Source organism: Impatiens glandulifera, chromosome 1 (genome assembly GCF_907164915.1).
Source record: "Impatiens glandulifera chromosome 1, dImpGla2.1, whole genome shotgun sequence".
In the NCBI taxonomy this organism is placed as follows: domain Eukaryota; kingdom Viridiplantae; phylum Streptophyta; class Magnoliopsida; order Ericales; family Balsaminaceae; genus Impatiens; species Impatiens glandulifera.
In genome coordinates, this window is record NC_061862.1 from 29,696,754 (window position 1) to 29,722,662 (window position 25,909).

The window sequence follows — 25,909 nt, forward strand, 5'->3', positions numbered from 1 at the left end:
CACACTTGACCGTTGAGAAAAAAACTATTTTAAACATTTAAAAATGTTTAAAATAATGTAGCAATCTCCACGACATGTCAATAAATGTCAAGTTTTCATCAATGAGATTTAATCTTTATTTAACAATGATGTAATACTTGGTCATTTTAATTTTATAATTAAAAAAATAACCAAGTCTTCAATCTTTTCTTCTATACACTACACACGCTAAAACTTTCTCTCTTGTCACTTCTTCCTCTTTTTTAGCAACTTCTTTTATTTTCTTTTGACTGCACGTGATAGAATTCTCAGTCACCATCAAGAAGATGATCGCTGCTTTCACCTAACCTTTTTAACATTTGATTTCATGTGTCGAATCTTGGGCATTGGTCGGTCCATTAGTCGGGTGACCGGTCGGATCCGTCAATTGGATCCTTTCTTTGGCCTTACTTCGGGTTGACTTGCCTTTGATTTGGATCTTCCTATCCCTATTCACAAATCTGGATCTTGCATGTGTATCTTGGATTGACCCATTTCCCTTTATCCTACAAAATAAATAAAATTAAAACAAACAATTAAAGAAATCAATTATATTATTATTAATTATTCCTATTTCTAAGGAACAATTATAATTATAATAAAATACTAACTAACTTATTCAAGAAATCAAATTGCAAAATCTAATCTAACAACTAATTTAACAATCTAATCTAACTAATCTAATTAAAAATGACAAAATCATATATAACAAATTTTTTACTTTTAAATTAAAAGAATCGTTAATATATATATTTTGTAAAAAAAAATTTTATTTATTTATAAATATCCAAGTTATTAATTTAAATGCAATCTTGAATATTCAAATTATAATAATTTCCCCAAGTGTTGTAACTTAGACAAATTACTACATTAACTTTATCAAGAATCCAAAATCAATTATTTTTAAAAACTCAATTGTTCTAAAAATAATCGTTTTTAAAATAAATCGTGCAATGAGCCTGTGAATGAATTCAAGAAACTTGTATAGACTCAAATTTATTAAAAGCATAAACTATAAAATTGGGGGGTGAAAAGTGAGTGTCTACAGAATACCCCTCTTGGACAAAATTTGTAGAAAACACTCGGTTTTAGAAAAATACATGTCCAAGCTTGAAAATAGGCACTGTGTTTTGAAAATACCCAACTTATAGTTTATTTCGGATCCTTTGAATGAAAAGAGAACAAATCTGACGAGTCTCTCGAGAGACCCGTGTAATTTACCCGTCATTCTTCAAAGTCGTTTTATCATCCACTCGTTGACGATTTACCTTTGTTTAGAATATGCATCGCTCCTGATTTATCGATCGTGTAGATCGAGCCTGGTGGTTTCGACCATATTTCTACACACCTCGCCTAGTCTTTGGATAGTACATGAGTACACATCTTGACTCAGTTTGCTGATTGTGTTTATTGTTTATTACTCTTTTCATTGAGAAATTTAATAGTCATTTTAATCAAAACTATGTATAGTGATTATGTTTGTCTCGCTTTTCACATGGAGCGAAAAAATCTTAATGATTATTCTAATCACAACTCTGCTTAGTGATTATTATAGGTTTAAGTATCGTTGATCAGTTTAGCGAAATACTATATAATCACAACTCTACTTAGTGATTATTATAGATTTAAGTATCGCTGGTCAGTTTAGCGAAATACTATTTAATCACAATTCTTCTTAGTGATTATTATAGATTTAGAGTATCGCTTTTCAGTTTAGCGAAATACAATTTAATCACAATTCTGCTTAGTGATTATTATAGATGTAATTGTCGCTGATTAGTTTAGCGAAATACTATTTAATCACGATTCTGCTTAGTGATCATATAAATTTAAGTATCGCTGATCAGTTTAGCGAAATATTTTTTAATCACAATTCTACTTAGTGATTATTATAAATCTAAGTATCGCTGGTCAATTTAGCGAAATACTATTTAATCAGAATTCTACTTAGTGATCATATAAATTTAAGTATCGCTGGTCAGTTTAGGAAAATACTATTTAATCACAATTCTGCTTAGTGATTATATAGATTTGAGCATCGCTGGTCAGTTTAGCGAATACTATTTAATCACAATTCTGCTTAGTGATTATATAGATTTAAGTGTCGCTGGTCAGTTTAGCGAAACACTTTTTAATCACAATTCTGCTTAGTGATTATATAGATTTGAGTATCGCTGGTCAGTTTAGCAAAATACTTTTTAATCACAATTATGATTAGTGATTATTATAGATTTAAGTATCGCTGGTCAGTTTAGCGAAATACTATTTAATCACAATTCTTCTTAGTGATTATATAGATTTAAGTATCGTTGGTCAGTTTAGCGAAATACTATTTAATCACAACTCTGATTAGTGATTTAAATTCGAAGTTAGACTTCCTTAATTTTCAAAGCACTAGCGTCTTCTTCAGCGGTCTTGAAATACTTTCAAGAATCGGTTTTGTCTTCAGCGGTCTTGAAATACTTTCAAGAATCGGTTCCATACTTTCTTCCTTAGAGTGTGTCGAGAGGAAACCACATGTAACCGATGTTCTTCGAGATTTATGTTGTCACTTTTGGAGACTTGTCTTATGCCGAGACGTTTTGCCCTGAGTTTTTCGAGGGATTTGTTCGCTCGAATGCTTAATCTTTCAACCATGCGTCATGAGGTTGAGTCTCGCTTCTCAAATTCGGAGGTCAGTGTGCTTAAGATTCTATGGCCCTGGGCTCTTTTATACTCAGGGTATATTTAATAGAATCGGTACATTCTTTTTCTTGCATTGACAATTTAGACAAGAGTCTAGATGAACAACAAATGGTGATTTCAATATCTCAACCTCTACAAGTATTGTTCTATTTTCTCCGGCCTCTTTTCTTTGTGACCGGGGTGTATCTGATAGATTCAAACACTTTGTTCTTGCTTGGCAATTAGATAGAATCTAAATGAACAACGATATTATATTTCATATCTCAACCAACACAGTCTTTTATTAATTTTACTTTACTTGAGGTCTTAGATCTTTGGCACTTGACCTCCAATTGAGACGAGACATCGCCTTTGTTGATGACATGGTTCTGAGTTTGGGCATTCATCTTTTTATGAGCTCCCTCTTAAACATCAGTAGTTTAAGCTTTTGTCTAGGCTCGAGGTAGATCCGTTTGCGAAGCACTTTACTTGGATTCCACTAGTTACATTAGTTCGTCAAGAGACATCCATTGGGGAGAAACGTATTTTCCCGCATCCCTACTTATTAATTGCACTCGCTCATCAGTTCGCTTGGCAGTAGAAAAATTCAGGGGTCTATCTTGTTTTTATCTTTCACAAATGCCCCTAGTTTCGACACAAGGGGTTTGATTGTTTTGGATAGATTTGTGATCCCAATTTCTCATTGGCTTGAACTCTGTGGGGATGTATTTTGTTCTAGCTCAAGATTTGGCTTGCTGGGGATTTGGGACCGTACTTGTGAAAAGTTGCATACATATTCTCATAAAAGGAGAAATCAAGTTCGAACGTAGTTCCGCGGTTGTATCACGGATAGATCGTGATTCCGCATTTCTTTGAGGAATTTTCTTAAGTTTCTGCTGGAGTTGCAATTGACTTAAGCTGGAGAAATTTTCTTAAGTATCTGCTGGAGTGGCAATTGACTTAAGCTGAAAATCTCTTAAGATCCTAAGTTGCTAGAGAATAAAGTGTTTTAGCCATGTGTTAGGCGTTATATTTACTCATTTAAGCTAACAATGTGAGGATCTTTCAATCATTTCATTTTCATAAAATGCCCCTAGTGTCGATATAGGGTTTGATTTTTGAAAATGTTTAGGACCGGGCTCATACAAGCTGCCTACGTATCCTATAGCTAAGGGAATTCAGGTCCAACGTAGTTCCATGCACATGCTTGTGAAAAATGTTTGTGTATGTGTGAATGTTTTGAAAATCTTTTGAGATCATAAATCGAAGAGAAAAATACTTTAGCTTTGGGCGTTATATTTTCTCAAGTGGGACTCTGTGAGGATCTCGTGCTCATTTTTTTAAAAATTCCCCTAGTATTGATGTAGGGGTTTGGTTTTTGAAAATGTTTAGGACCGGGCTCATACAAGCTGCCTACGTATCCCATAGCTAGGGGAATTCAGGTCCAACGTAGTTCCATGCACATGCTTGTGAAAGTATTTGTTTGAATTCTTGTGAAAACGTTGAGGTCCTAAGTCGAAGAGAAAAATACTTTAGCTTTGGGCGTTATATTTTCTCAAGTGGGACTCTGTGAGGATCTTGTAGTCATTTTTATTTTAATAAAAATGTCCCTAGTATTGACTAAGAGTTTTTGGTTTAAGAGTTAACCCAGAGTGTGATTAACTCCCTTTTTAATGTATATGCAATGAATGTATGCGATGTGATGTGAAATGAAATGTCTATCAACTTCTTTCGATAATTGATAGTGGTGACCGCACCCTAGATGGGTTGTCTACGTACACTCGTGAGAGATCAGGTCTCACGTAGTTCACAACTTGTGAAGTTATGAACTTTGATGTATGTGTAATGAATGCATGTTATGTGAAATGAAATGTCTATCAACTTCTTTCGATAATTGATAGTGGTGACCGCACCCAGGATGGGTTGTCTATGTACTCTCGAGAGAGATCATGCCTGACGTAGTTCACCATTTATGAGGTTATGAACTTTGATGTATGTAATGAGCAATGAATGCATGTTATGTGAAATGAAATGTCTATCAACTTCTTTCGATAATTGATAGTGGTGACCGCACCCTAGATGGGTTTCCTACGTACTCTCGAGAGAGATCAGGTCTCACGTAGTTCACAACATGTGAGTTATGAACTTTGATTGTATGGGATTCAACACGCATGCTTTAGACGAAGTATCTTTTGAGCATGTCGACATTGAAGGGTGCTGAGAGTTCTTCTCCGTCCAAGGTGGTCAATCTCGTGGCGCCGCTTGAAAAGACCTTCTTGACGAGGTAGGGTCCTTCCCATGGTGTTTGGAATTTCCCTCTAGAGTCTAGTATCCGTAAGTTCTTCTTTAGAACTAAATCGCCTTCTTGAATGTTCCTAGGTTTCACCTTCTTGTTGAAAGCTCCGGTCATTCTTCTTTGGTATGCTTGCGTGTGACATAATGTGTCTAACCTCTTATCTTCCATAAAGGCTAGCTAATTGTACCGTGACTTACACCAATCTTCCTCCACTACTTGTGTCTCGAGTAAAACTCTTAAAGTAGGAACTTCGATTTCGATAGGTTGCACTGCATCCATTCTGTAGACCAATGCAAATGGCGTTTCTCCCGTTGATGTTCGAATGGTTGTTCTATATCCCCATAAGGCGTATGGAAGTTTCTCGTGTCAATCCTTATACGTCTGAGTCATCTTCTTGATGATAGTGATGATGTTCTTGTTGGCTACCTCTACTGCACCGTTCGTTTGAGGACGATAAGGTGAGGATTTGTGGTGTTCAATCATGTATTCATCTAGTACTTTGAGTACTTCTTCTCGGAAGTGTCCACCATTGTCTGAGATCAAGGCATGAGGAACTCCATAACGTGCAATGATGTTGTTTCGTATGAACTTGGCAACATGTGACGACTTGAGAACCTTGCATGATTGAGCTTCGACCCACTTTGTGAAATAATCAATAGCTACAAGGATGAATTTGTGTCCGTTTGAAGTGTGAGGATAAATTTTCCCGATGATATTTATTCCCCATGTCGAGAATGGCCATGGTGAAGTCATGTTGTAAAGTAGAGATACCGGGGTGTGCTTCAAGTTCGTGTAAACTTGACATTGATGACACTTCTTAACATATTCTACACATTCTTGTTCCATGTTCTGCCAGTAATAGCTAAAGCGAAGGATTTTCTTAGCGAGTGTTGATCCGTTCATGTGTGGGTCACATGTTACTGCGTGTACTTCCTCCATAATCTGTGATGCTTGAGGCTGGTTGATGCATAACATGTTCTGACCGTCAAAGGAGCGTCGATATAGCCTTCCTGTGAGTAGCACGTAGTTGGTTGCGTATTGGCGTAGAGCTCTCCTCTCTTTCTTTTGGAAGTGTGAAGGATACTCTCCATGCTCAACGTACTTCTGTAGAGGTTCGAACCAAGGTTTAGGCGCCACTTCGGTGGTTGCAATCGTCCTCTTCTCGAAGTCTCGTTTCTGTTTCTAACGAATCTTCAAAGGCTTGATTTTGATTCCTTTCGGGATTTGCGTCATGGCTGCTAACGTGGCCAAAGCGTCTGCGAATCAATTCTGACTTCTCAGAGCATGTGTGAATGTTACATGTTCAAACTTTTCCATTAGAGTTGATAAATGTTAATGGTAGGGTTTAAGGTTCTCTCATTTAACTTGCCATTCACCATTAGCTTGTGAAATGACTAAATTTGAGTCTCCTACTACTTCTAGACGTCTCGCTCCTTTTTCATGAGCAATCTTCAAGCCAAAGATGCACGCTTTATACTCTGCCTCATTGTTCGTCACTTGATATTCGAGCTTGACTGAGATTGAGTTGTATGTTCTCATAGGATCAATGAGTAGTATTCCGATGCCATAACCTTGTTTTCCTGAAGCTCCATCAAATAATAGCTTTCGGGTTGTAGGGCTAATAGTCATCACTTCGTCGCCTAGGAATGCTAACTTCTCGTCGTCTTCAAATTCGATTGGTTGGTCTGCGAGAAAATCTGCTACAACGCTCCCCTTGATAGATTTCTGAACTGTGTACACGATGTCGTACTCTGATATCATCATCATCCACTTAGCTAATCTCGGAGACAAAAGCGTTTTCTAGAATAAATGATGAATTGGATCGAGTCTTGATACTAACTTAACTGTGTGGGCTTGCATGTAATGCCTTAGCCTCTTGGTGACCCAAGATAGGGCCCAACACACCTTTTCTACTGGCGAGTAATTAAGTTTGTAGCATGTCATGCGCTTGCTTATGTAGTAGACTACGACTTCCATCTTTTCCTTGTTTTCTTGGGCTAGTAGACTACCCATTGTGTTTTCCGTGACCGTTAAGTATGGGATTAGCGGTACGCTTGGTCTTGGCGGCATCAGAATAGGAGGATCCTTGAGGTATCCCTTTATCTTCTCGAATGCGTTCTAACAAGCATCATCCCAAACGAATCTTTCATTTTTCCTTAAAAGTTTAAACAAAGGATCACATGTCATAGTCAACTTGTTTATGAATCGACTTATATACTGGATCTTTCCTAGAAACCCTCGCACTTCTTTCTTGCTTCGTGGAGGTGGCATTGCCGTGATCGCTTCTATCTTGCTCGAATCAATCTCAATTCCTCTTTGCGTGATTAAGAAGCCTAAAATCTTTCCTATTGTCACTCCAAATGTGGACTTCTTTGGGTTGAGACTAAGTTGGAACTTCCTGATGCGTTGTAAGAATTTGTCAAGATTTTGGATGTGCCCTTCTCGATCTTTTGATTTGACAATCATATCGTCGACATAGACTTCTACCTCCTTGTGGATCATATCGTGAAGAATCATTGTGGCAGCTCGTTGATACGTTGCTCCTGCGTTCTTCAGCCCGAAAGGCATGACTCGATAACAAAATGTTCCGACTTCTGTGATGAATGTTGTCTTCTCCTTGTCTTCAGGAGCCATCAGTACTTGGTTGTAGCATGAGAATCCGTCCATGAATGATAGGAGCTGATGGCATGCTGCATGATCTACTAGCATGTCGATGTGTGGTAGTGGGAAGCTATCTTTAGGGCTTGTTTTGTTGAGATCCCGATAGTTTACACACACTTGGATCTTTCCATCTTTTTTGCGATTGGGACTACATTGGCGATCCATTCTGGGTAATCTACCACTTTGAGGAATCATGCGTCGAGCTGTTTCTGAACTTCCTCTTTGATATGTCCACGATGTCTGCTTTCATTCTTCGGAGCTTCTGCTTCACCAGTTTTGCGTCTTCATAAAGTGGTATGCGGTGTTGGATGATTTCTGAATCAATGCCTAGCATATCTTTATAGGACCATGCAAAAACATCTTTGTTTGCTTTTAAAAGTTTAGTCAGATTTTCTCGTTCTAAATCATTTAAACTTTTTCCGATTAAAACAATCTGAGGATCTTCTTCTGTGTTAAGATTTATTTCAATTGTTTCTTCTGCAGTGGATAAATTTTCCTCTTGTTTATCTAGATAATGCCTCATCTCATAGGTCATTTTTTATTTAAATGTTTCATCGGAGGACATATAATCAAAAGTTTCTTTTTCATTGTTAAAAACATTTTTCAAGGTGCCTAGAGACTCGGAATTATCAAGATAATGTTCTGCATGTAAATGAAATTCAGAAATGATAGATTTTAAGTTCAAATTGTTTTTAGTGAATGCATGTTTCGTCAAGTATGGATCTTTCTCATCGTTGTCCGTGACGTCATCAATTGGTTTTAACCTTAGGTACTTGGATTCTTAGCGTCGATCAAATCTTGAATCTTCTGTTTGAGAGGGAAACAACAGTTAGTGGAATTCCCTCTAGTTAGGTGATATCTGCACCACTCATTTGCGAACTTGCCCATTACTTCTCTCCCAGGTTCCGGTGTTAACATTTGAATTAACTTCTTCTGCAACAATTTCCTTATGGCCTTCGACATTGACATCCCCAAGTCGTCAAATTTTCTATGAGGTGGAGCATTAGTGGCACTCCTTGCTTGTGATGATTGTTGACTTTGTTTATGAGAAATGGGTTCTCTTGATGAGCATTTTGTCCTTGAGTTTGACGTGTTTGCCTGACTCTTATTTCGAATAGACCTTTTTGCAGTTTTCCAACCGTCTATGAATGCTTTGCTTACCCTTTCTCTTTCTTCTCGTAAGCTCTTCGGATTAAGGGGTTCGATTTTCTCATAAATTTTGATTTCTACGGTGAGGTCTTCAAGCTGTTGCCCCAATTGTATTAGCGTATCACGAAGATGGTCTAGCTTTAGATGAATTGACTTATTGAACCTTCTTGGTGGATTAATCTAAAAAAACGATAAAAAATTATTTATAATTATAAACTGATCGAACCGAATTCTGACTGGTTCATAATTTCGATTCGGTTGGCGGTTTAAATAATAAAAAACCGACGACTACTATAGGGCTGCAAATGAGTCAGAGCTCGACTCGATTAAGTATTTATTAGTTCGACTCAAACTCGAACGAGTTTATAAATTTGAGTTCGAACTTAACTCGGAAAATTTGAACTAAAATTAAATTTTAAAAAATATTTATTTTAAATTTTAGATTTTAATATTAAAAAACTAAAAATATTATTTATTATCAGACTCCAAAAAACTCGACAAACAATGTTTAAATATTATATGAACTATCCTCTCTTCTAGTCTAGCGGCAATAAGATGTGGATATCTCCATCTGCGTCCGGTTAAATGATGAAATGTTTGCGGGCTATGTACTTTAACCTCTTGTGGTCACATTTTTAAATTTTCAAAAATATTATATGAGCTCAAGCTTGACTCGAATATTAAACAAGTTGGCTCGACTTGAACTTGGTCAAAATCAAACTCAAATCAAACTTTAACCGAGCAGCTCACGAGCAACTTGACACATTTGCAGCTCTATTCTAGTTTAGTGGTAAGAAATGAACAATGCTTATTTTGGTTTAAATTTAAAATTTTGGTAGACACATACACCGGTAACCAAAGATTTTGAAAATACAACAGAACAACTATTAGTATAAATTTTTCGATGAAAAAACGGAATTAACCAAACATTTTAGGATCCGTAAATTAAATTGTCCAGATCTTTAATACATCAAGGGCTGTGATTAGCTTAAAACGGGTCGGCCCGTTTAAGCCCGCCCCAACTAATTTCCCGGGAACTCCTCATCATCATGATATAATTGTCCCCTTTAGCCTAACAAACATTCAAAATCCTTCTTCTTCCCTACGCAAAACAAATTGTAAAACCCTGATCCAGAAATCGATTTTAGAGAGAGAACAGATCGTAGAAGAAAACAGGTGATCAGAATGAAGCGGATGATACCTTTCTCTGTGGCGTCGCTGTGTTTTGTGGCGCTTGTGCTGTCTTCTTTCCGTGAATTAGGGTTCTGTAAAGATGAGGACTTTCTGAGGATGAGAACCCAAACTACTGCAGGCGGAATTCAAGATCTTAAGGGTTATCAGAACAACGCCGAGATCGAGAGTATGGGTCGTTTTGCTGTTGAAGAACACAACAAGAAAGAGGTCTTAATTCTCTGCTTTAAGTCTGATCTTGTTTATAACTTGAACTAGCTGTGTTATCAATCTACGATTCTAACTATACATATATTGATTGTTCGGTTTATTGTTGTGTCCCATTAAGAATGAAACATGTAAACGTAACTAGAGAGTAAGACAATAGGCAAAATTGAGGGAGAATAGATGTAAATAGATAGACAAAGGGAGATAACAAAGAATACCAACGGAAACTAGAAAGTACTTTAGTACAAAATATCATCATACCCGTAACGAAACTAGTCTAAGGTTTATAACAATGGTAAAATAGCAATAAAACACGACTAAAGGAAATAAGATCAAATGTGTCCCAACACATGATGTGGGACACAACATTTATATTGATGGAGAGAAGAGAGGGATTGATTGTTTGAAATATTTTACTAATTGTATTGTATCATTTGTAGAATGGTGTTCTTGTGTTTGCAAGAGTTGTTGGTGCAAAAGAACAGGTTGTTGCTGGTAAACTGTATCATCTGACTTTGGAGGCAGTTGATGCAGGGCAGAGAAAGATATACGAGGCAAAAGTTTTTGTGAAGCCATGGATGAATTTCAAGCAGTTGCAGGAGTTCAAGAACATACACGATACCTCCTCGTCGTCTGACCTTATTGTGAAACAAGGTAACATTGCAAGTCAATGAACTTTCATTCAAAGATTTCTCCATTTTGAGTATAAAATTAAAAGGGTAATGTGCTGTAATCAGATGGTTCAGAACAAGGATGGAAATCAATGAGAACGTCTGATCCAGTGGTCCTAAATGCAGCCAAGCAGGCTGTTAAAGCTATCCAACAGAGATCGAATTCGCTGTTTCCTTATGATCTTGTAGAGATTCTTCTAGCCAAGTCTAAGGTTGGTTGCCATATGTCACTTGTTTACTTTTTTGCATTATGTGTGAAGAATTTAGTAAATTTTGTCTGAATTTTTTATGCCTAGATCTACTTGTTACAAAATGCAGGTGATTAGAGAAGGATCAACCGGATTTTCTTTGGTGCTGAGTGTGAGAAGAGGAACAAAAGTGGAGAAGATGGGAGTGGTGGTTGTAAACAAGGATGATGATGTTCAATTTGGAAAGTTTTACTTGAACCAGATATACCAAGTTAAAGAATGAAGAGATCTATCCTAGTACTTATTTACCTTGTAAATAAAATATACAAGATCTATCTAGCTTGAAATATCAGTGTTACAAGAATTTCATATAGTGTGGGTTTTTATATCAATGAATATTGTGAGTACATGACTCTTTATACATGACTTCTTATTTTTTATCATTGAGTTATATATCTTTAATTTTGAAAATTTTCAGATAATTTAACAACTAAATATACTTTTCCATTAGTCAATACTGCCAACACACAAAAAGGAAGACACTCATAGAATAGAATGATTATTATTTAAAATAAATTTTAAATCTAATTTTTAAATCTCACAAATTTTAACTCTTTATTGTTAAAATTACAAAACAAGATTTTGTCTTTAATGGTTTCAAACGCCGTTAACTTATTATTTATGTGATATTTATAAATAAATAAATAAAAGATTAATGTCATTAATTTAATTATCAATTCTCTGAAATTCGGTAATCAAAACTTTCACTTCGTTGAAATTTGATAGTTAAATTATTGACATTAATTATTTATTTATAAATAATACGTGGATAATAAATTAACGACGTTTGAAATCATTAAGACAAATTATCGATTTTATAACTTTAATAGCAAGTAATCCCAAATGGTAAGGTTGGGAAGAATATGTCTAAAATCCGACTGTAACAAAGAGCTTTTAATTTGACAATTTTATCATTTATTTTTACGCTGTTTATATATATATATATATAAATGACGGATTTTTTTTTGAAAAATGGTTTAGCACAATTTCATTAAAAAGTCAAAAAAGTGGGAGGGTCAAGAATCAAAACTAGAAAAACTTTAGTTTTGATTATAAGACGACAAATAAGCGACCTTAGAATTTCTGAATGGTAGCAACCAAACAATAGTACAATCAAATATTACAATTAACATTCTAAATCTTTATTGTTATTTCCATATTCACCTTGTAAGCCATGTTGTTTTCTTTCACGTCACCTTTCTCGCTCATTCTTCACAAAAGGTGATTGAATTATAGTAGATGATGATGTATGTTTGTTCCCATTGTTTAGTCTGCTTCTATATGAACATGTATGTACTGATCTGATAAAAGGAATTCTTTTTCAGAATTTTAGGACTTTTATCAATGTTTTCCTCTGTTCCAATTTTACGGATTTGATTTAAGGATCAACAACCCTAATTTTCTTCTCACTCTTCTCTTCTATTATTTCTTTGCTTGTTCTTCTTCTTTATCTTGAGATTGAACTTCTTCAGCATCATCTGTTTTTTCAATTTCATTATTTTCTTTCTTATCTTAATCTTCTTTGTTTTCTTTTTCTGCATTTTTCTCATTTTCTTTTATCACTATTCTTGACTTTTACAATATAAAAAAAAATGACGGATTTTAAATTGAACTATAAGAGTATATTTCAAGAGTTTGATAGTTTAATGTCCAATTTGACAACTTAGCCATACTTTCAGTGCTAATTAATATATAAATTGACTTATGTATCGAATCGTTACAGGCAAATCGGTCGTCTGAATTTTGAGCAATGGCTCCTCCTGCTGCCGTTCAAAGATCTCCACTTCCATCTTCTCCATCACCTCTTCAACGTCTATCAACCTTCAAAGACAAAACTTCATCATCCCCACCTTCATCTGCATCCGCCACACCATCAGCCTACAATGCCACTTCCGCTGTCACAACCCTCGATTCCTTCGCATCCGATCCAGTTTTCTCCTCCTTTCTCTACCCCGATTTCGATTCCTCCCGCTTTTCCTCAGCCGCCCTCTCTTCTGGGTTCGCCGCAGCTCGCGTCGAGAAGCTACAAGGTGGAATACACCTCCTAGAGCAACAACTTCGATCAGAAATCCTCTCTCGCCATACTGATCTTCTTTCTCAACTTTCCTCTCTCAAAGATGCCGATTCATCCCTCGCCGCTATTAGATCTTCCGTCTCCACGTTGCAATCATCTGTACGACGCGTCCGTTCGGAGATTGCGGATCCTCATATCCAGATCCGAGCTAAGACACTTCAGCTTTCCAATTTGCATAATACTACCGAGCTTCTCCAATTCACCATTCGCGTCCTTCGACTTTCGAGGAAACTAAGGGATGTTATGGCTGCGGGTGAGACTGAACTAGAGAAGATCGATCTGGCTAAGGCCGCTCAATTATACTGCGAGATCTTGAGTTTGTGTAATGAGAACGACTTGGCTGGAATTGCTGTGATTGATGATGAAATGAAATGGATACTTGAAGCTGGACAAGTATTAAGGATTGAAGGAATGAAGGTATTAGAGAGAGGACTTGAAGGGTTGAATCAAGCGGAAGTTGGTGCAGGTTTGCAGGTGTTTTACAATCTGGGTGAATTGAAGCCCACTGTTGATGGGTTGATTAGTAAGTATAAGAATCAGGGTGTTAAAAGTATCAGTTTTGCGTTGGATATGAAGGCGATATCGGCTTCCTCTGGAGGGGGATTTGGCCCAGGAGGGATGCAAAGGATTGGGACGCCACAGGTTGGTGGCGGTGCAAAGGCGAAGGAGGCACTATGGCAGAGGATTGGCACTTGTATGGATCAGTTGCATTCGATTATGGTTGCTGTTTGGCATTTGCAGAGAGTGCTTGCGAAGAAGAAAGATCCTTTTACTCATGTACTACTTCTTGATGAAGTGATGCAGGTGAGTGTAAAGCATTAGGTTTCTAATTTTTGTTTATATCATGTTGGTTTGTATTATGTGTGTCCATTCTCTGCATTTTGAGCATATGAATTGGAATGGACTATTACTATTGTTGTTGAAGATTAAGGTAGGAATATCGTTGTGTATCTTTAACAGGAAGGTGATTCAGTGCTGACTGATAGAGTTTGGGATGCAATTGTGAAAGCTTTTTCGAGCCAAATGAAGTCGGTTTTTACTGCATCAAACTTTATGAAAGAGATATTTGCAGTTGGATACCCAAAGCTTTACTCTACTATAGAAAACATTCTCGATAGAATTTCACGCGATACTGATGTCAAAGGAGTTCCACAAGCTATTAGCTCAGAAGGAAAAGAGCAGATGGTTGTTGGCATTGAAATGTTTGAGAGAGCATTCCTAACTCTTTGTTTGAGTCGCCTATCAGACCTCGTTAACAGTGTTTTCCCATTTTCAAGCCGTGGAAGCATTCCTTCCAAAGAACAAATATCTAGAATCTTATCGCGCATTCAAGAAGAAATTGAAGCTGTTCAACTCAATGGTCGTTTGACCCTTCTTGTGCTGCGCGAGATCAGTAAGGTTCTCCTTTTGCTTGCTCAGAGAGCGGAATATCAGGTAAATGAGAAATGTCATCAACTTTTTCTTTACTCTCTTAACTTATGATCAAAATTTTCCATGTTTTTTTTCTCAGATTTCAACAGGTCCAGAGGCACGTCAAATAAACGGACCTGCAACTCCAGCACAACTAAAGAACTTTACACTCTGCCAGCATCTTCAAGAAGTACATTCTCGAATATCATCATCGATAATGACAGGCCTACCCCCAATAGCATTGAGCATATTATCTTCCTCGCTTGGCACCATATACGGAGTTGCTTGCGACTCAGTTACCCCATTATTCCAAGCCATGGTTGACCGTCTTGAGGCATGCATCTTACAAATCCACGACCAAAACTTTGGAGCAGTTGGTATCGATTCCGCCATGGATAACAACACTTCCCCTTACATGGAAGATCTCCAAACATGCCTTCTTCACTTCCGTAGCGAGTTCCTATCTCGTCTCCTTTCTTCTTCTTCTTCAACGTCTACAATCTCTGCAGAAAACATATGTACAAGCCTGGTTAGGAAAACAGCCTCTAGAGTTCTTGTATTCTTCATCCGTCACGCTTCTCTTGTTAGACCACTATCGGAATCAGGCAAGCTGAGAATGGCGAGGGACATGGCTGAGCTGGAATTGGCAGTTGGACAGAACCTGTTTCCAGTTGAGCAACTCGGAGCACCATATCGGGCACTGAGAGCTTTTCGACCAATCATTTTCCTTGAAACCTCTCAACTGGGAGGTTCTTCTCTTGTTCAAGATTTGCAACCGAGTGTTCTGCTTCATCATCTTTACTCGCGAGGGCCAGATGAGATGCAAAATCCGATGCAGAGGAATAAACTAACGGCGCTTCAGTACTCGCTTTGGCTGGATTCTCAAGGGGAAGATCAAATATGGAAAGGAATCAAAGCAACTCTTGATGATTATGCTGTTACTGTTAGGGCAAGAGGTGATAAGGAATTCAGCCCTGTTTATCCTCTTATGTTGCAGATTGGTTCTTCTATATGACACTTTGTTTGTAACCCTAAACATTCAGTATCTGTTTCTGCATATGCTTATTATAAGAAGGAATACATATATTTTTTCTATTGTAATTTTTGCTCTTTCTCAATGTACTCTAGGGTTAATACATTGTTTGATTGTACTAGATATTTACATAAAATGAAAGAATATTATTTGTATACTGTATTTTGATTCCTGCATATAATTTGTTGCATAATTATACTAAACCCTTAGTGCCTTAATTTGTTGCATATTATACCATCTCAAATATCTGAAATTCGGTAGTAAAAGGTCCGAAATTTTAGTAAATTAAATTAAATTTTAATTAGAGCTCTAGTTTGACAATACGACCAACCTTTTAGACTTATCTTTCTTATAAAGAAAAAATGAAACCACCTTCTTTTTTTTTCACATTACTAGGTTACTAATAAAATTTTATATTTTTAACCTTAGTGGGGTTTATGTAACTAATATAGCTATTATTTGTCCTTGTACTTCATCGATCGTCTTGTCTTTTGTTTCTCTTCAGAGATTGTCTCCAAACAGCCAAAATCTCAGGCAAACGTGCTATTTTTGATATAGAGGGAAGGTTAGGTCAAAATTGAGGATGCGTGCTACTATTTTAAAATTTTCGTTTTTTAAAAAATTACACCGTGGCAGCCAAGTATGGAGTCGTTTGGGTGTCGTTCATCAAACGCTCCTTCTATCATTTCTGTTGTTTTTAAGACATATATAAATTTGGTAGATAATAAAAAAAAAATGTTGGATTTAGCTTATTACCGTCTCTATATAGATTCGTCTCTCAATAAAAAGATATTGGGCATGAAACTATCCATCAAATGATATTAAGAATTTGTTCATCTTTTCTTAAAAAATAAGAGGATATTTGTTTTTTTTCAAAAATAATCTATTTAATAAATTTCGTTTAAACATAATGATATAAGCATGAAATTAAAAAAATTATGAACAAATTGAAGAAACTATTTTTTTACTTCTTTGTTTATTTCAATGAAATGAGCAAAATGTCTATAATAATGAAAAAGAGTTTCTGTAACTTTTCAATGGCTTTCCTTTGTAATCTATTATAAATTATTATTATTAATAATAATAATAATAACAGTATATGAGTTACTATAGTCACTATCTAACACAATGAGATAGTCCAAAATACTATTTATTTTGGAAAAACTTGTTAATACTTTTTATTTGTATTATAACGTATGTTTTTTCAAAACTCACGGGTTCGATTTAATCTGAAAATGTTTTGAGTTTAAGCGAAGGTAATAATTATAGGGTGTCATGTTAGTTTTCCTTTATTTAAAAAAACACAATCTTTAAAAAACACAATCTTTCCCTAAGTACTCGTTACAACATTGAGCCATAATTCAGCATTTGCCTTGAAATTTATAAAATGCTTCTTGGGTGGTCTTTTAATAATTTGATTTTGGTTTCTTTACAAAATAAAATGATTATTCTTTTTTATTTTAAATTTTTTAAACAAAAAATAATATATTATACATTATAGAGGATTGGGGTTAAACTTAAAATTTAATAATGAATTTTTTACTCTTTTATTTTATTTTACTTTTTTTAGGAATCAATTCTCATTTAATTTATATAGAAAATTAATTAATAAATAATACAAAATCAATACAAACAATTGATATCAAGATATAAATAATTTATAAAATTAAAAATTTCAATAAAAAAATCTAAGCAATTTATTGAGGTACACTCTAATGACAAACTCATTTGAGTTTATAAAAAATAAGTGTTAAAATAGAGCGAACTGAATGAACCAAAATGAAACATCAGTTGAAATTAGAGGTGTTCAATATTTGGTCTGAACCGAATATCTGACCGAATTCGAATAAACCGAAGTCGAATTTCATTTTCGATTTTCGAATCGAATTTCAAACCAATTCGAATTCAAATACGGTTTTCGAATTGGTTTTCGAGTTTGAGTTTCAACTCGAAAACCAAACCGAAAATCGAATTCAATTTTTTATTATTTTATTTTTCCAAACTTAGCTTAGAAAAAAGTTCAAAATAATAAAATTAGAATATTTTGAAATAAAAATTTAATAATAAAAAAGAAGGTAACAAAAGCACCAGTGGTCTAGTGGTAGAATAGTACCCTGCCACGGTACAGACCCGGGTTCAATTCCCGGCAGGTGCAATTTATTTTGAGTTATACTAGTTTCAAAAAATGAATTCGAATTCGGTTCGGTTTTCAAATTGACTAAAATATATTAAAAATTCGAATAAATCGAACCGAGGAACTTGAATAACCCGAAAACCGAACCGATGAACACCCCTAGTTGAAATTATCCTTAACTAAAAGTTGGTAAGAATACCGTAAAATGTCTTATCAAATTGATTATATATATATATAATTGAGGTAGTGAGAAGCTTACACAAATTACAAGAAGATACTTGTAAAAGAATTTTTATTCAAATCAAATAACTCATTATTGAAAAAAATGAAAATAAAATTCGATCCGATAAGAAGAGCATGTACACGAATTTGAGAAAAAAAATTACAAGTTCACAACACAATCGGAGGGTATGAGCAGTCAACGACCCACCAACAATTGAACAATGGTTTTGACATCTTGTTTTGTGAGGATATGAGTTCACCTCTTCATGATCTCCTCCTTCGAACTCCTCCTCCTCCCCACCCTCACGATACAATCATGGATATGTTACGTGTTCAACCGGTCGGTTAACCGGTTAACCGGTTAAACAGTTTCGGTTAAGATCGGTTTTGCCTTTTATTTTACAAACCGGTTAACCGACCGTTAATGGTATCGGTTTTACCGGTTCTAGTTCTACCGGTTTTGGTCGGTTCCGATCAATTAACCGGGTTTAACGAGAAACGATAATTCAATTTTTCAAATTACATAATAAATTTATAATTTTTAAAAAAAATTATTATTTGCACTTTCATATTATACTTTTCCATCATTTGTTATCTCTATTATAATATATTATATTATATTATAATAATATAATATAATATTTTATTATTATAATATATTTTATTTATATATTTAAAAATATGTTATAATATATAATTTTATTGTAATAATATAATATATTTTATATTTTATAGCTGTTTTGTTAGTTTTTTTTATATGTTTTTAGAGAAAATTCAAATTCATTATGTCGATTAGTTTTTGACCAACCAAGTATAGACGAATATGATTGAATCTCATTCTCAACCAATAGAACGGGAAGTAGAATTAGTAAGATACAACAAAATAATAATTATCTGAAAAATTGTGTTCATTATAATAATATAAAAAATATTATATTTGTGTTTATAGTTACATTCAGTTTGATTTTAATTTATTTTTGTAAAATTTTATATAAATTATAATGTTTTTTTTAAAAAATATATAAAAGTTATAATTTTAAATTTTAAAATAAAAAAGATTTATAGAATACTAAATATTATTTATAATATATCTATTATTTATAAAATAACTAATACAAATTATAAAAATATATAATTAAATTATTACCGGTTTACCGGTTAAACCGTTAGAAAAATAGGTAAACCGTAAACCGAACAGTTTAACCGATAAAAAGCGGTTAACCGGAACCGCTAGAACCGGTTAACCAATAAACCGTTAAAATGAAACCGGTTAACTATCGGTTCGATTGGGTTACCGGTTTATCGTTTTTTTGCACAGCCCTAGATATTTTTCATCTTTGATGTATTATTTTTTTATCCCTTCAATTAATAATCTCCTGTGTATTTTTACCCTTCATATGTATTTTAATTCCACTCACTTTCAATAGAGTTCATATCTTCATTTTAAATAAGCTGGTCTCATCCGTCCAACTTTCTTATTATTACAACTCTCATCTTCTATACATAGCCTAATTATATTGTTCTTTTAATATAAGAAAACTACACAATGTGTGTACTCTATATTCCACATCACCCAGTTCCAATTTGAGAGTTTGACACCAATATCATCTCTTTTTGTTCATCTTTAAAATTATATATATGTTATATAAATATAAAGTGTATTACACTTTGAACATGGACATGGTTTGTCTTTGATGTCAAATTAAAATTCTTTGACAAAAAGAAAAAGAAAAACAAGAGGAGCAGTTATTATAAGTTAATGTTTTGATACAAATGCAACACCTCTCTTTCTAACACATCACACTCTATCCTTTGACTTCCTTGTTCTTGTTCTTGTTCTACCTGTTGTTATAATCAAAAAAATTAATAAATTAATTAATTACATTTTCATTAAATATTAATATTTTTCATGATTAAAAAAACAAGAAAATATATACCTTGATCAAATGAATATTTCGAAACAGCCTCTTCCCAGAAGTAAAACAAGAAACACCCAACAAGATCAAACCAACATCTTCTTCTAGGGTTTGCAGAACTTGGGCAAACCGCCTCTTCTCCGACTCATCATCATCATCATCCGCCGGCGCCAGAATCTGAATCGTAATCTCTCTCTCTCCCATTTCCCTTACAGTAATATTCACATTCGAGTAATTACATGACATCTTCTTCTTCATCGATGGTTTCTTCTCTTTACAAATCCTCGAAGTTATTTCCTCCTTCTCAATGATTAGCTTCTCAACTTCCTTCTGAAGCTCAGGTATGTATTTCACCACTCGTGAAACCGTCGCCGGTATGCTCAGTTTCTTCTGCATTTTCAATCCATTTGTTAATAACAGATAGAGCTATATATATATTGTCTTAAAAGAGAATCTTAAATTTTTATATACCTTATGATCAGATGCAGGAAGAAGACAACGGAGGGAGGAATACAAATCGTTTATTCTCTTGCGACGGTCGCGTTCACTGGCGTTGTGATTGAGTTTCTTCGCCTTCAATGAGGTTGGTGTTACGTTTCCTGTCTCGGATGAATTAACCTTCATTTCATTGTTGTTGTTGATGATCAGTTGTTGTTGTTGTTGAGGAGGAGGATCGGCGAAAACGATTGATGATTCTGAGGTTTGAGGAGGGTAGTAGGGAAGGATGTTGTTGTTATTAACGTTGTTGTTGTGATGGAGATAATGATAGATGTTTGGATCTTCATCTTGACTAACCCCCCATGGCCAACTCGTGATAGGGTAGAAGAGATCAGGATTAAGAGGAGATAAAGTCATCATGATTTGTGAATTTTCTATGTAATTAATATGAATCTCCAAAGACAATTAATGGAAGAATGAATGAATGAAGCAAACTAGAAGAACATGTTAAATCTATTTATAGATCAATACAATAGTTGACATATATAATAAACCTCAACCCTAGGAAAGTCATCATCTTTAATTTCATATTCATTTTAATTAATATTACTAGCTAGCTAACAATTAATTAAGGGTCTACATTACTCCAAGGAATTTAATAATTTGACTTATATAATATATAAAATAAGAACATATATTATAATAATAATATGTTTGAGAGCATATCCTACCATAATTTTTATTTAAAATATTCTAAATTGAGGTGAAATTGTTAATATATGGAGAGAGCAAGGTTAATTAGTTTCTATTTTATTTAATACATAAATTGATATTAATTTAGATTAAATATATAAATTTTAAATTTAATTATATATATATATATTTATATATTTAAGTTTTTCCAATGAATGCAGATATATAAAAAATGAAATGAAACTAGCTAGAGATTAAAATAATAATAATTAATTCACCCAATAAAGTTTTCTATAAAAGAAAACCTGGGTTCAGGAAACCAGACATAAAACATATGTAGATACAGTTAACCTTATCATGTTACAGAAGTATATGAATATAAAATGGACATGTTGGGTGTATTTTATTTATTAAAAAAGAAAGATAATTAATTATTTATTGATAGATTCTGTTGTTGTGTTTAGTAATAGTAGTAGTAGGAACATAGCATAATACAAAAATTCCATATGCAAACACACTCCCAACATGGGACAAGTTGCCACCTCGGATGCCATCCACTCCCTTTCTTCATATTCACTATACCTATTTGTGTGATTTCCTCGTGCCTTTCTCTCTCCTCTTCCTCATCATCTCTATGCCACGTCACATGATAAGGACACCACTCATTGACTCATCAATAATAATATTAATATATATTAATAAAAGATTAATATATATATATTAATGTCAATTCATTTCTACTTTGATCATCATTTCTATGACATATAATTTATCAGGATTTATTAATTTTAATTTGTGGATCTTGTGACTACCAAATTATTCTGTTCTTTGATATAAATATATTTAAAATACTTTGTTTGAGGTGATCAATTACTTAGGGCTCATTTCCTCTTTGAGTTTTTTTTTAAATACAAATGAATTTTATCAAAAAAGAATCTTATTGAGAAATGTTCAAATTTCATAGTAAAATAAAGAAAATACTAATTTTTTTATTTTATTGATTTAGTTTTTTTTTAGATGTTTTATTATATTGAAGGAGATATTTTGGGCGGGAAATTTGACGAAATTATCCTTAAAAAGGGATGAATGCGCTGGTAATTAAATTGTGTTAGTGAATATTTGAAATTTTTTTGACGAAATTATCCTCTTCGCGTAACGCGAAGGAGAGTCTCACACGAAGGGAAGACATGTGAAAAGTTTAAAATGATCGTGTCCTTCGCGTGACGACTCTGCCTTTCGCGTGACGATTCTGCCATTCGCGTGAGACGAGATAATTTCGTCAAAATATTTTGAAGTGTTTATTTTCGCAATTTAATTTATCAGCTTAGGATAAATTCGTCCAATTTTCCTTTTGGGCCTTGTTTAGATTTTAGGATTATTTTAGTAATTTAAGTTTGAGAAAATAAATAATAATTTTTTTTTTATAAGTAAGAATAATTTTTGATAAAATAACTTAAAAATTATTAATATATCTAATAATTTAATAAAAAAATAATAATTTAAAATAAATAACATTTTAGTATATGAATTAAAGGACGAAAATAAAGTGAAATAATATTTGTGTGGTTTAAATTATTTAAATAACTCAAACCAAATTAGACATTAGATTTGGATTTTACAAACTAATAGGAATACATAATAATCTCATTAATTTTGTTTTATTGAATTACATATATTATATATATATAATATCGATCAAAATATCCAAATTATAGTACTAATTAACCAACTTGAACAAGGCACTCATTTCACGTAGAATCCAGTTATAAAACACAGTTTTTTTTCTTAATCTCAAACCCTAACCTGCATTGATGTAATTAGTTGATAGATTCCCTCAATCTTCTCTTCAAGATCTCCATTGATTTTTTCCGAGGATTTTGAGCTCCACGCGACGCTAAACTACCAAACAGACCATCCGAAGAATCCTTAAACTTGTCGCAAATATAAACCAACTTCTTGTAATCCAAACTATTGTAGTTCTTCTGTCTTATAACCGCATTCATGAAGTTTTCCGGCTGATTGCTAAGCAAAAGATTTATCAATTGTCTCGCTTCTATCAAATATTCGCGAAAACTCCCTTCGGTATATATCTCCCTCAAACCGCTCCTCTCAAATCTCTCCTCCGCAAACGCTTCCAATGCCTTTAAGTCGTTATTCACCCCCATAACCGCGTTCGCGTTAAACCTCTTTACCGATTCGCTCATAAAAGCAGCTACGAAAACAGATGCTATATGCTCAAAAGCACCTATCCCAAGTTTGTAAAAAACGTCCAACGGCAATAACTGTTGCGCGGTTGATAAAATCGTGTCGAGATAAATAACCGTGTCATTAACGAAGCTGTGCCCGCCCTCAGTGTCTGCGGGAGGGTCGTCCGGTATCCAGTTCACATTCTCCACGAGCGACAACGATTCTTCTAGCTTAGCGTTGACCGAAGTCAACAGCGCCACATAAGCGGAATCTCTCGATGTCTTGAGAGCTTCCTTGGCTGTTAGATTGATGGCGTGATGGCGTTGAACTGTTCGGATCGGTATCCCGCATTGTTGGGCTGCATGCTGAAGAAAATAGTCGCAGGATTTCTCGAGAACGGTTATGTTCCCGGCGATCTGCATTGCCTGTTGAACGCTCATCCCGCTTTGAATTGTGGTCAGAATCGCTTCGTTTAGTATCTCGATTAATAGCCTGTCTAAATATGTCTTAACGGAATCAAACGCGTTTACGTTTAAGTTACTCCCGTGCGATAAGTAGTTGACTGAGTCCTTTATAAACGCTCGGATAATTCGACAACAATCGGGTACCATGGAGGAGAATGGGGCTAAGTAAGGGAATGCCGGCATTATATCGGAGGTTTGGAGATGGAAAACGATGACATTCGTCTGATATTCCGATTCCTTTCCGATCACCATTTGCCTAAAATCATCATTTGCTAGTGCTTCCTTGATTTGCTGTTTGCATTCTGCATAGAGAAGCTCGTGATACTTCTCCCGGCTACTGTCTAAGGTTTCGAGAATCGGTTCGACTTGATAACCATATTGTTTGAGCGTTGTCAAGAGAAGAGTCACGTAGCCTTTGACCAAGAGAATGTGGCTGGCATTGTCCATTCTCGAGAATTGCTCTTTTAAAACCGACACCACTTTCGAGACAGCAGCAGCCCACATCGTCTCGAGTTTAGTTTCTGACAGAAGTTCATCAGCAGTTCTTAAAACTCGGTTTTCGACTATAAAATATCCTGCAATTTGAGCCAAGAACGTCTGATGGGATTCGAGGAACGTCTGGTTGGACGATATTTGCAAGTCTGAGTTTAGCTGCAACGTTCTGTTTCGGTAGTAATACTCGCGAAACTGTTCTTGCAGGCCTAGGAAAGTATGGATGTGATGAGCGCGATAAATTGGAGTAAGATCCAATTTGATAACAGAATCGTCAATGTTAACCTCTTCATCATCGTCTTGAACATCCAAGGTATATTTGAAATCTCCTAGGTTGGAACAGCTCTGTTCCTCGGCTTTCCTCTGTCGATCCAACATTTCTTCTTCCCTTTGACGAGCTGAAGCAGCTCGTCCTATAGCAGTTTGCCCGATATCCTTAGCAGTACTTCTTATATTCACGAGCCATTCGTTTACTTCACCGGTGACCCTCTTCTCGATATGTAATTTGATCGACGGAATTGTCTTCTCCATCATAATTCTCATTGTTCTAACAGGCGTATTCTGTAAATATTTCTTCACAATCAAATCAATGATCTTCAGTGCAGGGTAAAACCTTCCTTCTGTAACATAGCTATTGCATTTCACACATAAATCCAACAACTTAACACAGTTCCTCGAGATCTTAATCGTTTCAGTAATATTATTCTTGATCGAATACGATTCCAGAATCTCTTCAAGTTTGATAAGAAGAGCATTACCAACCTCCTGTAACTTAAAATTCTCACTTGCGAGATCGCCTTTCAACTCATCAGCATCAACAAGCACACCGCGGAGCTCGTCGACAGCTAGAATGAAGTCCTCGTAATGTAACTTGCAGAGTTCTTCGATTTCGACTTCTTTCTTCTTAACAATATGCTTAAGTTGATGAAGAAGTGTTTCAGGTCTATTCATTTGAAAAGCATGTCTAACCATTGGACCTAAATCCTCACCATTCCCAATCAATGTAGTGAGTACAAGATCTTCACCTACATTATTACCATTCTCATTTACTGTTTTCCTCTTTGGTTTTGCTGACATGATTATGCTCGTAACTAATTAACACTGAAATAAGAGAAATCAAAGTATTCAATATTCAATCCAATTGACAATTGCACTTCTTACTTAATAAACCAATCGAAACCTTTTCTTCTTCTAGATTTAGTGATTCAGACTTGAAATGATAATATAAACCTAATTTCCTAGTTCAAACAGTTTCATGATCGATCGATATAGGAATAGAACAGAATACTGAGTATCTAAAGTGTAAATTAAGATAGAAGAGTTGAGTGATTGACCTTTTGGGAGGAAAATCCAGTGAATGGAGTTGGCAAGTCAGATCTGGTAAGTACAGCTTCACCGGCGTCGGAATGGCGACGGTGATCGGAAATCGGTAATCGGAATACGAACAATCTCACAGCAAGAAGAGAATCTGAAGAAGAAGAAGAAGACGGAGAAAATTTCAAAGTCGTGGGGTGTTCTTACCGAGGAAGAAAAGCTGCGGAAAATGTTTTCTTTTTTCTCGCATCTAAAAATTAATAAATAAATAAATATGTTTTGAAAAAATAGATATAATGTCCGATCTTAAGTCCAAGCCCAAGCCCAATACCAAAGTAAAACCAATTAATGGTGGAAGTAATTTCTAAAACATTTTATTTTTCTTACTTTTAATATTATTACCAATTCAATTAAAATTCAATTAATT

General features: G+C 34.7%; 4 protein-coding genes across 4 annotated transcripts; 2 read left to right on the forward strand and 2 right to left on the reverse strand.

Annotated features, from left to right (window-relative positions):
- Positions 1-9,817: 9,817 nt before the first annotated feature.
- Positions 9,818-11,485, forward strand: LOC124920599 (cysteine proteinase inhibitor 6-like). The gene is made up of 4 exons (XM_047461116.1): positions 9,818-10,189; positions 10,627-10,840; positions 10,924-11,069; positions 11,176-11,485. Exons 1-4 carry the CDS (start codon positions 9,974-9,976, stop codon positions 11,326-11,328), a joined length of 729 nt encoding a protein of 242 aa, XP_047317072.1. The 5' UTR covers positions 9,818-9,973; the 3' UTR covers positions 11,329-11,485.
- Positions 11,486-12,812: 1,327 nt separating this feature from the next.
- On the forward strand, positions 12,813-15,777 carry LOC124921445 (conserved oligomeric Golgi complex subunit 5). The gene is made up of 3 exons (XM_047462106.1): positions 12,813-13,983; positions 14,140-14,613; positions 14,690-15,777. Exons 1-3 carry the CDS (start codon positions 12,856-12,858, stop codon positions 15,602-15,604), a joined length of 2,517 nt encoding a protein of 838 aa, XP_047318062.1. The 5' UTR covers positions 12,813-12,855; the 3' UTR covers positions 15,605-15,777.
- Positions 15,778-19,867: 4,090 nt separating this feature from the next.
- LOC124922948 (transcription factor ORG2-like) lies at positions 19,868-20,749 on the reverse strand. Its single transcript, XM_047463539.1, has 2 exons — positions 20,366-20,749; positions 19,868-20,284 (listed from the first exon to the last, which is right to left on the reverse strand). The coding sequence occupies exons 1-2, from the start codon at positions 20,747-20,749 to the stop codon at positions 19,892-19,894; spliced, it is 777 nt and encodes a 258-aa protein (XP_047319495.1). The 3' UTR covers positions 19,868-19,891.
- A 1,986-nt stretch (positions 20,750-22,735) lies between these two features.
- Positions 22,736-25,720, reverse strand: LOC124921447 (exocyst complex component SEC15A-like). Its single transcript, XM_047462109.1, has 2 exons — positions 25,503-25,720; positions 22,736-25,269 (listed from the first exon to the last, which is right to left on the reverse strand). Exon 2 carries the CDS (start codon positions 25,243-25,245, stop codon positions 22,843-22,845), a length of 2,403 nt encoding a protein of 800 aa, XP_047318065.1. The 5' UTR covers positions 25,246-25,269; positions 25,503-25,720; the 3' UTR covers positions 22,736-22,842.
- Between the last annotated feature and the right edge of the window lie 189 nt (positions 25,721-25,909).